This window comes from Physeter macrocephalus, chromosome 4 (assembly GCF_002837175.3).
Source record: "Physeter macrocephalus isolate SW-GA chromosome 4, ASM283717v5, whole genome shotgun sequence".
NCBI classification, from domain to species: Eukaryota; Metazoa; Chordata; class Mammalia; order Artiodactyla; family Physeteridae; genus Physeter; species Physeter macrocephalus.
Window position 1 is genome coordinate 133611558 of NC_041217.1, and position 13877 is coordinate 133625434.

The 13877-nt window shown below is 39.0% G+C and overlaps 1 protein-coding gene across 1 annotated transcript in view; it reads left to right on the forward strand.

Moving 5' to 3' along the window:
- Positions 1 to 3264: 3264 nt before the first annotated feature.
- The window catches only part of C4H1orf87 (chromosome 4 C1orf87 homolog), a 137160-nt gene continuing 126547 nt past the window's right edge, over positions 3265 to 13877 (forward strand). Inside the window, 1 exon segment of the mRNA XM_024119951.1 lies at positions 3265 to 3374. Coding sequence (XP_023975719.1) covers positions 3265 to 3374 — 110 coding nt within the window.

Here is a 13877-nt window from a genome sequence, read left to right on the forward strand (position 1 = left end):
TTTATAGGCAGCTTCAGTAATTCCTAATCAGTGCTTTTTAACACATTAGCAGTTGGTGTCTGGAGTCTGACATTTGCTGTGAATGAGTGCCTGACAGCTTTTGTTGTAAGTTTGGGCTTCTTTTTCCTAGTAATTTGCTCCCTGCTGTCTAAGGGGAGGGAACTTTACTTTCCCAGATGTCCTACAAAGTGTCAGTGTCAGTCTCCCAACCCACCCCAGAGCTCACTGCTCCCCACCAATACCAGCGACCCTGACCTGAAGGTTTCCTAGCTACGGGTCAGATATGACTTGTACTGGGATTGGGAGGGCTTCTCCTGAGATGCACCTGCCAGTCTTCAGAATATCTAGAGAGTTTCTTTTTAGGCAAGACCTTACAGAGACATCCAGAGCATCAGCTGAAAGCTGAATCTCCTTCATGCACTAAGAATATTCAGTTTGTAATACAATTAACAAAAGCACACTTTGCATTGGATTGTATATACTATATAATGGCAACCTGATATTTATGTCCTATTCAACTTCCCCAAAGGGTTAGAGAAAACCTTTAGAGTGAAATGGCTAACCAAATGAGATTTACTGTATCTATCATTTTTCCTATCATTGTTGAAACTCTTCTCCTGGGCCTCATGCTGTTCTTGTCTCACACTGCCTATTCTGTCAGAGGATCTGACCAATGGGGGCCTGAGCTGAAAATGTATCCCTCATTGAGAAGAAAAATGTAACTCCATTCACTAAACCTTACCCCACCTACCCCATCTTTATTTAACTGTTTCACACTATCAATACCATATAGGCTACATATAACAACAGTGCTATCTAATCCAGCCTACTTCATCAAGCAAGAATTTTAATGAATAACTACTAAATATGCAAAATAGACAGAGAATGACTATGGCAGGGACTTGGACCTCCTACAAGGTCCCTCCTGTTTGTGTGCTTGAAGGATATTGTCACCTGTTGGCCCATAGTTCACAGTTTTTCTTTGTTTTGTTTTTCGTATATTGAAAAATGTGACTTTTACACTACAACGAAGCAAATCATAGCCTCCCCACTTCACCACGTATGTATATGATTCCATTTTCTTTTAATAAATATAGCACATTCCCAACAGCTTATAATCATTTCCTTACAGGAAGCTGGCAAGAAAATGTGCTCCCAAGCTATGGATACGCAAAACATCATCAACAAATCATAAATGCATTTTACTGGACAAAAGAAGTCCCTCCCCAAAGACTGCATACTGTGTGAATCCATGCACACAACATTCAGGAAAAGGTGAGACTATAAATATTGAGAACAAATCAATGGTTTTCAAGGTTCGGAGGGGGGTGCTGGGCTTACCTAGAAAGAAACTACATAAGGGAATTTTGGCATAGAGAGAGAGAGATGAATCTGTGTCATGATTTTAGGAGTAGTTGCATGACTCTGAGTATCAAAACCTACAGAACTGTATAGTCAGGAATAATTTTATTTTAGGTAAGAAAAAGTTAATAAATAGCAAAGCCCATGTGATGAAAAGAACTCCAGCTACAAGTCTAATAAGTATAAATTTGCTACACTACTTAAGATATATATTTATATCATCTATAGTTATTAGCCTTTAGACTTAAGATGTCCAAAACAATACTAGAATTTTGATAAGATATATCCAAGTATTTAAATACCTTATAATCATAGATACATGGAATCTAAAAGTTATAAAGAATCTTGAGGGTAATTTAACATTAGATTAACAGATTAACAAGAAAAATATATAATCATCTCAGTAGATTCAGAAAAATCCTCTGATGATATCCAACATCCAATACTGACTAGAAAAAAAAAGACAAAAACCCTCTCGGCACTCAAGGCATAGAAAGGAACAACCACGATCTAATGAACCACATCTACAAAAACTGTGAAGCGAACATCATACTTAATTGTAGAAGACTGAATGCTTTCCCCTAAGATGAGGAGCAAATCAAGGGACCACTTTGGACCACTTCTATTTAACATTACTGGCCATTCTACACAGAGGTACAAGGAAACTATAATGTTTTCATGCCTATTTACCAAATTATACATTTCAAATATGTGTGAGTTTTTTGTATATCGAATATACCTCAAGAAAGCTTTAAAAATTATGTGATTTAAGCACAGTCCTTTCACCTACTGCTAACCAAAGCCTAATCAAGTTCTTGGTCTCTTCACAGTCTGAGAATATTGGATCGTAGAAGTAGCCGGGAAGTCAGGAAGTCACTAGGTGGAGACAGGCCTGGGAGGTGGCTAAGCATTCTCTTCTGACAAAATGGAGTAAAATAAATCAGACTTCCAGAAATCCTGTTCACTAGGAGCATACACTATGAGTTCTAACCTCACTGAGAAGTAGAAAAGATAGTATAAAAGACTTAGGGTTTTGGAATCACACAGATTTCAAATCAAATTCTGAATTAACCAAATCTTGGTTGTGTGATTTTGATATATTTATTACACCTTCTGAGCTTCAGTTCCTGCTCTGTCAAATGAAGACAATAATACTTCTTTTTTCTAAAGGGTGCTTTGAGGAACAAATAAGTTATTCTATGTTAAATGACATATATTAGGCATTCAATAAATATTGTACAAGTTCCTTTTCTCTTCTCCAAAATCCTTTAAGTCTTTTCTGCTTTTATTTTGTTTCCAAAGCCTTGTAGATAATTATCCAATTATTTATTAGGTATTTTCTCAAAATCAACCCCTGTGCTGTGTAGTGAGTTATCACAGAAGAAACAGGCATGGCATTTATCTAGAAAGAGCTCACAGTCTAGTCAGGAAGACCAATGTATAGAAACAAATGCTATCCTGCAATCAAAGTAAGTACTACAAAAAGTAGGGCTACAACAAGTAGAGTGAATAATTTTGCTCAGATGACTCAAGTAAGGTTTTTCCAGAGCAAAAAGAATGTCTTAAAATATGGATGAGAGTTACTAGGTTTATGTGGATGTGAATGTAGGGAAAAGCATTTCAAGCTGAGCAAACAAAAAATATATACTACATTCACAGGCTTTACTAACAAAGTGACTTTTAGCATCTTGCTTCATGACATAAGTCTGATCCACACACACTGAGACCAACTTCAGGTGTCACCAAGCAAAGCCCATTAACAATTCTCCAGTGCAAGCTCTCACCTCTCCATTCTTTGATCATCCTTTGCTTCTGAACCAAACTCGGTCTCGTTCTATTGGCATGAGCCACACCCAGCAGGAGGACCCTTGTTGAGGCCCAACTTGGGAGGGTCAGTAACACATGGACTCCTATAGCAAGTGTTTAACGGCACGGCAATCTGCCCGAAAACTCTATGGCACACTTATCCTATATGATCTTCACGTCCTTGGTCTACCCCAGGCTCTGGGAAAGTAAAGAGAAGAGGCCCAGACCATCAACACTCTAATCTTGGAAAAAGAGGTTGTGCCTTCTAAGTTCCCCACCAAGTTTGTCTTTATCACAACATTGTATCACTTGAAGGCTTCTCCCTCTTAGGCTATAGGAAGTAGAGAAATGGCAAACTCCTTGGGCATATCAGATAAAGATATAAATACTGAATATTAGTTTTCCAAACTAATTGCAGAAAGAATGAAACAAATTACCTGCCTCTAAAGAAATAGCTGAGCACCTTAGAGAAAAGTACCAAATAACCATACCACAACCAGCAAATCTGAAACATCTGGAATCAGATCCTTTGGAATACACATCAAAAGCCAAATATTGAATAGATCAAGGAAGTATTCTTCTCCTGAGCTGGACGAGTTAATTTGATTTAGAACCACAGAGAGTAAACTGTTCCATTTCCCTTACCATGCCATTGCATCTCTTTTCGTGAAGTGTTCTAATATGCTGCCTTGATTTGAAGCTGCCTAGATGTGAGAGGCATCATGAAATCCTACAGGTACCAAATTCTTGATTTCAAGATTTGTGTTCATTTCATTGCAATATGCTGCTTCTGAAAGAATGGGCATGCCATTCTCCCCTCCCCCACCATACCTCTTAGAAGGATCTTGAGTAATTGAAGCTCACTCAGGATTGCTCAGTTTTGATGCAGAAAAGGGAGAGATTGGAGTTTAGGTATATGAGTCCAAGGAGAGTCAAGCTTGAAACACCTTACAAAGAAGAAACAATAATTAGAAGGCTCTAAAAAGAAGTAAAGGAAAAGGATCTACTTATGTGCTTTGTGGTGTGCTAAGTACTTAATCACAGCCAGTGATAGCTATTAATATCTCTATTTTAAAGATAAAGAAACTGAGGCTTGGTGAAGTAGTAAAGATGGTCACAAAGCCATCAGTCTTTTATAATCATAATAACCTTATTTGAATAGTACTTGGTATTTTTCAATGCGTTGCTAAATCCATTCTTTAAATTGCTCCTATTTTCATCTGTATGAAAAGGACAAGACATATTTTCTGAATTCTATTTTATACCTGATCAAACTAAGGCACAGAGCTTTAAATCCTTTGTCTAATTGACTGCCAAAAAAACCCACTATCCCATAGCTTACAATAGTAACAATTTATTGTATCTCATGATTCTGCAGTAAAGTATCTGAGCAGGGCTCAGCTGTATGACTCTTCCATGTAGCACTGAAATCTCTCAGTAGTATTCACCTGGCAGATGCGCTGGTTTGGAGGACTAAAGATGGCTTCACTCATGTCTGGTGCTTTGTCAGGGATAGCTGGTAGGCTGGACTCAGCTGGGACTTTTTTTCTTTTTAATTTTGTTGAGATACAACGGACAAATATCATTGTTTAGATTTAAAGTGTACAATGTGATGATTTAACATACATATACATTGTGGAATGATTACCAAGATCAAGGGGACTTTTGACCAGAATGCCTACACATGGCCTCTCCAGCATGATGGTCCTAGGTTAGTTCCAAAAGAGGGTGTTCCAGCAAACAAGAAGAAACTGCGTGACATTTATAACCTAACTTTGAAAGTCACATAGTCACTTCTCCCAGATTCTATTGGCCAAAGCAGTCATAAACTCACGCAAATTCAAGAGGAGGGAAGGTAAACATGAAATGAAATGGCAAAGGACCCGTGACGATGTTTCAAGACTGCCATAGGTGCACTATTGGAATCATGATTTAAAGCCACAACTTTGTCCCGTTCCCTGATGCTCTACCTGAGGAACTACCAAAAATTCACAAGCCTGCAGGGTTGGAAGGGCAGGGAAAAGGGGTTGTCAGGGAACAATGGCAACCCAGAAGGCATAGACTCAGGGCTGTGCCGAGAATCCATTGCCAGTTGTGTTGGTCTATCATGAAAATCTAGAACTCCAGATTTTTATGTGAAATCTCCCAATTTTTAATTATTAGGAAATAATTCAAAATTTTAATATACTACATGAAATAATTTTAATCTAATTTTTTTCACATCTTTATTGGAGTATAAATGCTTTACAATGTTGTGTTAGTTTCTATTGTACAACAAAGTGAATCAGCTATATGTATACATATATCCCCATATCCCCTCCCTTTTGCGTCTCCCTGCCACCTTCCCTATCCCACCCCTCTAGGTGGTCACAAAGCACCGAGCTGATCTCCCTGTGCTATGCAGCAGCTTCCCACTAGCCATCCATTTTACATTTGGTAGTGTATATATGTCAATGCTACTCTCTCACTTCACCCCAGCTTCCTCTTCCCCCGCTCCATGCCCTCAAGTCCATTCTCTACATCTGCATCTTTATTCTTGCCCTGCAACTAGGTTCATCAGTACCACTTTTTTAAATTCCATATATATGCATTAGCATACAGTATTTGTTTTTCTTTCTGACTTACTTCACTCTGTATGACAGATTCTAGGTCCATCCACCTCACTACAAATAACTCAATTTCATTCCTTTTTATGGCCAAGTAATATTCCATTGTATATATGTGCCACATCTTCTTTATCCATGCATCTGTTGATGGACATCTAGGTTGCTTCCATGTCCTGGCTATTGTAAATAGTGCTGCAATGAACATTGTGGTACATGAATCTTTTTGAATTATGGTTTTCTCAGGGTATATGCCCAGTAGTGGGATTATTGGGTCATATGGTAGTTCTATTTTTAATTTTTTAAGGAACCTCCATACTGTTCTCCATAGTGGCTGTATCAATTGACATTCCCACCAACAGTGCAGAAGGGTTCCCTTTTCTCCACACCCTCTCCAGCATTTATTGTTTGTAGACTTTTTGATGATGGTCATTCTGACTGGTATGAGGTGACACCTCATTGTGGTTTTGATTTGCATTACTCCAATGATGCTGGATTGGAGCATACATTGGATTACAGCTTTGGATTACTCCAAAAGCTACTCCAATGTTGAGCAGCTTTCCATGTATTTATTGGCCATCTATATGTCTTCTTTGGAGAAATGTATATTTAGGTCTTCCTCCCATTTTTGGATTGGGTTGTTTGCTTTTGTGTTGAAGAGGCTGTCTTTTCTCCATTGTATATTCTTGCCTTTGTCAAAGATAAGGTGACCATATGTGCGTGGGTTTATCTCTGGGCTTTCTATCCTGTTCCATTGATCTATATTTCTGTTTTGGTGCCAGTAGCATACTGTCTTGATTGTTGTAGCTTTGTAGTATAGTCTGAAGTCAGAGAGCCAGATTCCTCCAGCTCCATTTTTCTTTCTTAAGATTGCTTTGGCTATTCGGGGTCTTTTGTGTTTCCATACAAATTGTAAAATTTCTTGTTCTAGTTCTGTGAAAAATTCCATTGGTAATCTGATAGGGTTAATCTCTAACTTTTATCTCTATATCACACAATTTGAACTTTTCCATTTTGTTTTCATGTCTGGAGGAAAATGAGTTAATTATTTGTTTCTTTTGCCAACTACAAATTGGCACATGCCATCTACCTCTGCAAGAATTAAGTCATGAGTCACTGCAGCTGCTAACCTTCAACACTCCCTAAAAGGAGTTTAGGGTGGAGATCAGGAATGAGGCACTCTGTGCTCTGGGAACAACTGGAAGAAGAGGTCTTCAGATAGTAAGATATTTTCAGGAGATGTTATGAGCCCAATTCTTGCCTCTCCTCATGTCTAGAAAAGCACTAAAATCATTAATGGTGACATCTGCTCCTCGTGACTAGCAGCCAGCCTCTGCCAAAATGTGTGCTTGACTGCACGTACCCCGTTCACTAAAATCGTATGTAACACTGACCTCCCCCACTGCCTCTTTGGAGCAGTTTCTCAGAGCTCTCTGAAATGCTATCTCCCAGGCTAGAGTCCTCATTTTGCCCCAAATAAAACTTCACTCACAGCCCTCACATTGTGCATTTTTTCAGTTGACACTTTCAAAGCAAGAAGTATAGGTCCCAAATACAGGTCTGGAGTCAGACAGCCACAAGTTCCAGTCCCGGTTTTGTCACCTGATAATTCTGTGCCTGATGCTAAGTCACTTATGTTCTCTGAGCCTGTGTCCTCAACTAAAATGGGGATAATAATAATAGTTATCTCATAGGACTTCTCAGAGTGAAAATGAGGCAAGAAGGCTAGCACAGCTCATGACACATAGTAGGTCCTCAGTCAGTGGTACTTACCATTATGAAGGGGAAAACATCCTCCCCCACTCTGACAAGAATCAGTGTGGAGAACTTTCACCAGGAGTCAAAAGATATGAGTTTTATTCTGGCCTGAAGTGAGTCTAGGCTATGGATCAGTAGTTAGGGAGGTGGGAAAGTAGGAGGCCCCTGCAAAGCTGAGGTCCAAGTCAGGCTATGACTTGAATAAAGTGCATGAAAAGAGAGGCCATGGTCTACACAGAGGCTGAAGGACCAGGCAAGCAGCATTGTTGAGCCCTGGCCTTGGAATCAGGCTGTTACTTAGATGACCTTGGGAATCTCACAGGATTTCTGTGGAGTTTGCTTGAATTCCTCACAGGTAAAATAAATAACATAATCTCTTCTTAAAAGAGTTGATGTGAAGATCAACTGAACGAGCTCATGTGAATAATCTGTCAATGTCTCATACATATACTTAATGAATGTTTATTGAATCTGACTCTGAGCCATTCCAAAGTCAGGAAGAAGACTGAAGATGTTTCCTCTTTAAAACTCAGAACACACACCTACACACACATACACATACACACACACACGGGTGCATCTAAAACTGTTGAAACGTGAATACACCCAGTGGATTGTACCAATGTCAATCTCCTGGTATGAATATTGTACTATAGTTACAGGAGATGTAACCATTAGGGAAAACTAATTGAAAGCTATACATGGGACCTCTGCACGTTTTGTTTGTTAGGTTTTGGGGTTTTTTTTTTTGCTACTTCCTATGAATCTATAATTGTTTCAAAGTAAAAAGTTTTTTAAAAGTCAGAAGAAACAGTGGAATATAAACCAAAGAGAGAGTGAGAGAAATCAGCAAGACACTCATAACAGAACACAAGGCAAAGACCAGAAAGCTGGGGAGGGTAGGGGCAGTGGCAGGAAATTCACAGGTATTGAAAAAGGCCGGATGAAGCCTGTAGGGAAACAAACAGCTGTGAAGTACTGATCCTAAAGCTTCAAATCTGAGGCCATTTTCTCTCACAGCCTAGACACTTCTTGCCTGGTTACTATTCTATTCAGAAGACTATCTTGGGACCTAGCCAGACCAATGGCTGCAGACAGAAACAGGTAAATAAGAACACAGGACCAGAACCAGAGGGTGCACTATGGAATACAGGAGGAGACAGAGGAAGGAACAGTGGCCACCAGAAAACATACCAAAATTTGATTATTCATCATGCCACATGTGGTTTTACATGTGTCCCAGAGCTTGCTCTGAGGCAAATCTTGAATGGTGCATTTGGCTTTCAGGCAGATTGGTAATCACTTTCTTGTTTATTCAATGCACAGAAAGGTTAATTATGCTAGTGACTGTATCTGGGAAACAATTCTTGGAAAATGCTTTGGTAACAACAGGTTGGCAGTGTATGAAAACCATCTGCTTCCCACAAATGTTAAGGTAAACTTTCAAACTTGTGGGGTTAGCAATTACAGATTGTATGGTAGTTTAGCAGAGGGAAAATACATGCTGTGTTGATGTAGACTTTCGAGATCTTCTTGACGCCCAGCCGAGAAAGAACACCCTGTTATAAGAAGGAGGGTCTTCGAGCATATCAAAACTTTGGGTAAGTCATCTTTGTTTGCACTTATTAAGGCTAACAGAACAAGAACATCACACAAGGGAATATAGTATTTATACTGAATGTCTCCTAAGTAAATTAAGCCTCTCTGGTTTGCTCTTGCCTTGACCCACTAATGGGAACAGGATTATAGATGGAAGATTTGTTTCTTATAAAAATATTCAGTTTATTCTACAAAGGAACATAAAATGCTGCTCCTCTGACCCCGTGGCAGGAGCTGCTCTCAAGGGCTGCAGTTGTGGTTGTTCCAGCTGCTTTGTCATGAAGAGGTCTACTCTCCAACTCTTCTGATGGCAGGGCTTCATGGCTCCCCACCTCCACTCTGGAGGAGAGAAATGGAATGGGCTAATGGGCTCCCAACTTAGCAAATGTTTTCAGGACCACTAATCCATCATTCTAAGGGTACTTCTCAAAGAGACAGATTCTTGTGAAAATCATTCAGCTGACGCTGAGAGGGAATATTTTAAGTAGAGTGGAGTTCAAAATTATGAATGGCAGCAGAGAATGGACACAAATCATATTTGCTAATGGAAGTGAAAAATCTAATTTGTCCCTTGTGGTTACATCTTGAATAGCAACACCTTATAACGCTTAGGCCCTAGGTGGCTTACGTCCACTACTTATTGAGGAATGGCCACATAAATATATAAATTAAAATTTTAGGCAATCTTAGATCTATAGGTGATTAACACCGTCCCCACAACATTCTCATCCTGACTGACCATTTATGACATTTCTGCTAAGATCTGGAAAGGCAGGGTGAAGAAAATGGTGACATCTACCTCAATTTGTAGGTGTGAACATCTTATAGCGGCGGTTGTAAAAAAAAAGGAAACTTCTATCCTTGTCAGAAGACTGCGAGGCATTAAAAAGAACACAGAGGGGCTTCCCTGGTGGCACACATTGGCTTCCCTGGCCAATGCAGGGGGCACAGGTTCAAACCCTGATCCGGGAAGATCCCACATGCCACAGAGCAACTAAGTCCATGCGCCACAACTACTAAGCCTGCGCTCTAGAGCCCGCAAGCCACAACTACTGAGCCCGTGTGCCACAACTACTGAGCCCGTGCACCTAGAGCTCATGCTCTGCAACAAGAGAAGCCACCACAATAAGAAGCCTGTGCACCATAACGAAGAGTAGCCCCCACTCACTGCAACTAGAGAAAGCCTGTGCACAGCAAAGACCCAATGCAGCCAAAAATAAATAAATTAATTAATTTATTTTTTTTTTTTAAAAAGGAACACAATCTGGAATCAGATGATATTTATTTTAATAGAGACTCTGACACCAAATAACTGACCTTGTGCTAGGTATTCAAACTCTGCAAATGACAGAATTTTCATAATTAAAACTGGATCGACAATAATAATATGTTTCTCATAGGACTGCTGTATGAGACCCAGCTATCTCTCCAAGTGATAGATACATATTATTTCCTTCTTCTTTGTTAATCAGGTCCTAGTTTTGCTTAGGTGTTCACATTCCCCTTGGCTATATGCTCAGAGAAAGGACCCCTCCCAGGCCTAAGTGGTTAATCTTGACTAGTTTAAGTCAAACATGGCCCTTCAGCTGCCCCTGACAAAATCTGGTTTAGGCATAGGCATGTGACAAAACTCTTACCAAAGAGACATGAAGGGAAGACTCTGGGGGAAGGAGGCCTCCAGAAGATGGATTATTCACTCTTACACAGAGCCCCATAAAGATAACTTCACTTTCCTACCTCAGGATAGTGTTAGCTGCATATGAGACCCATAACTGTAGCGACCATAAAACCATAAGAACAAAGCCAAGAGAATTTTAAAGAACCCAAGCTAGATCCGGGATGCATTTACGAATTAGCAGCCAAAGAACCAGCCTATCTCTGGACTTCTCATTATGTAAGATGATAAATTTATTCTGTTTAAGCTACTTTTTGTTTTACTTGCAGCATCCCAGGGAACCCTACCTGATACAATATAAGAATCAAATAAATAACGTCTATGGGGGTTTACCCTCCAGATATGGGATGGACCAGACGCAAATGGAACCTTACCAAAGTTGCAACCCAGCTTCAATGCATCTCAGTCTCAGACTGTATTCGTGTGACCTGCCCTCTATTGACGATCTTGAGCATATGGCAAACTCACTCTAGAGGAAAATGACATCACCAAGAGCTTCCACAAATTCCCATAAATTATGTCTGCCATTCAATTAAACATAACAGACATATCAACAAACAAGAATAACAGGAAAAACACAGACAATGGAAAAAGCACGGGAGATGACCTGGTTTGGGAACCCATCAGACACGAACTTTAAAATAACTCTCAGTAGAGGCTTCACTGGTAGCACAGTGGTTGAGAATCCATCTGCTAATGCAGGGGACAGGGGTTTGAGCCCTGGTCCGGGAAGATCCCACATGCCAAGGAGCAACAAAGCCTGTGTGCCACAGCTGCTGAGCCTGCACTCTAGAGCCCACAAGCCACAACTACTGAGCCCACATGCCACAACTACTGGGGCCCACATGCCTAGAGCCCATGCTCTGCAATGGGAGAGGCCACCACAATGAGAAGCCCGCGCACCACAACGAAGAGTGGTCCCCACTTGCTGCAACTAGAGAAAGCCTGCGCAGCAATGAAGACCCAACACAGCCAAAAATATAATAAAATAATAAAATAAATTAAATAAATAAATTTTTTAAAAAGCCTTTGTCCAACTTAATAAAAAAAAAATAAATGTCAGTAAAATGTGGAGATGACAAGATGGAGAATGTAATCAAGAGAACTGGCACTTACAAAAATCAAATTAAAAATTTAGAACTAAAAAATATAATAATCAAAATTAAGAATTCTATATGGACATAACAGTGAACCAGGAGTTAGGTCAGTAGAAACTATTCAAGCTAACACAGGGAGAGCAAGAAAAGATGAAAATTTTAGAAAGTACCAAGAAAGACATATGAGAGAGGATATAAAGCTCTATCATGTATATAAAGGAATTGCGAAAAGGAAGAAGAAAAAGAAAGGATCAAAGGCAATATTTGAAAGTTGACAGTTGAAAATTATCAAAAATTGACAAAAGATATTAAGCCACAGATTAAAGCAGGATATATAAAAAGAAAACCACACCTAGGAATATCATAATAAGACTACTAAAAACCAAAAACAAAATCATTTTTAAAACAGCCAGGGGCTTCCCTGGTGGTGCAGTGGTTGAGAGTCCGCCTGACGATGCAGGCGACACAGGTTCGTGCCCTGGTCCGGGAGGATACCACATGCCGTGGAGCGGCTGGGCCTGTGAGCCATGGCCGCTGAGCTTGCGCGTCCGGAGCCTGTACTCCGCAACGGGAGAGGCCACAACAGTGAGAGGCCTGCGTACTGCAAAAAAAAAAAAAAAAAAAAGCAGCCAGAGGAAAACGCACATTTATCTTCAAAGGAGCAATAGTAAAACTTAATGCCTGACTTTTCAATAGAAACTTTAGAGGCTATAAAACTATAAAAATACTTTTTAAAGTTCTTAAAGGAAATAACTATTAACTCCCCAAACTAAAACCAATGAAAAATGGTACATACCCAACAGAAATAAGTATTTATGCCCTACCAAAAGAAAGCCTGTACAATAATGTTCATCACAGCTTTATTATTAATAGCCCAAAATGAAAAACAACCCAAGTGTCCATCAATAATAGAGTGGATAAATAAATTGTAATATAGTCAATGGGATACTACATGGCAATAAAAAAAAACCCCACTATTACACATAAAAGATGATTCCACAGACCTAATGTTGAGTCAAAGAAGCCAGAAACAAAAGTACATGTTGTATGGTACCACTTGTATGAAGTTCAAGAACAGGCAAAACTAACGTATTGTTGGAGAACACAGACTGCAGTTACTTCTATAGCAAAAGTGTTGTCTGTAGGGAAGGATAGAAAAACTTCTTGGAGTGCTCTATATGTTCAAAACCTTGATTTGGATGGTATACATAAAACTTTATCAAGCTGAACGCTGAGATTTTGTGCTTTGAATGTATGTAAGTTGTTCCTAAATAAAAACAATGTCACATATAAAGAAGAAAAAAGCAAAAAGTAAATAAAAATGTTTCTATACAAGCAAACAAAAAACCCTGAGAAAATTCATTGTCAACAGAATCCCGCTAAAAGTAGTTAGCTCTTCAGACAGTAGGAAAATGATTCTAAGCAATAAAATCAAAATGCAGGAAAGAATTAAGGACAATTGGTAGAGGTACATCAAGTATATAAACCTAAATGAATATTATCTATACAAACAATGATAATAATGTCTTGTGAACTCTAAAATGTATGTGTTAATTTGCTTGACATTAATAACCAAAAATCAGGAAAAGAATAAAAGGAGTATAAATGTTCTCAATCAGTAATATCTGGGAAGTGGTAAAAGATCTAATTTATATTAGACTGTAATTAGTTAAGTGTGCTTGTAATTTCTAGGATACTCACTAAAAGTACGGTAAAAGAATGTATAACTAACAGGTTAATAGAGGAGAAATAATGAAGCTAGACATGAGAGAAAACAGAACACACAAATACACCAGTATACACATTAAGTGTAAGTGGATTAATATTTTGATTAAAAACAAAAATTAACAGACTGAATAAAACAAAACACAACAATATGCTCCATCTTTAAATATAAAGATATTAGACAAACTGTAAGTAAAAAGATAGCTTCCTAGGCTGGATTTCTTCAGAAGCAGACCCTGACACAAGTATCTG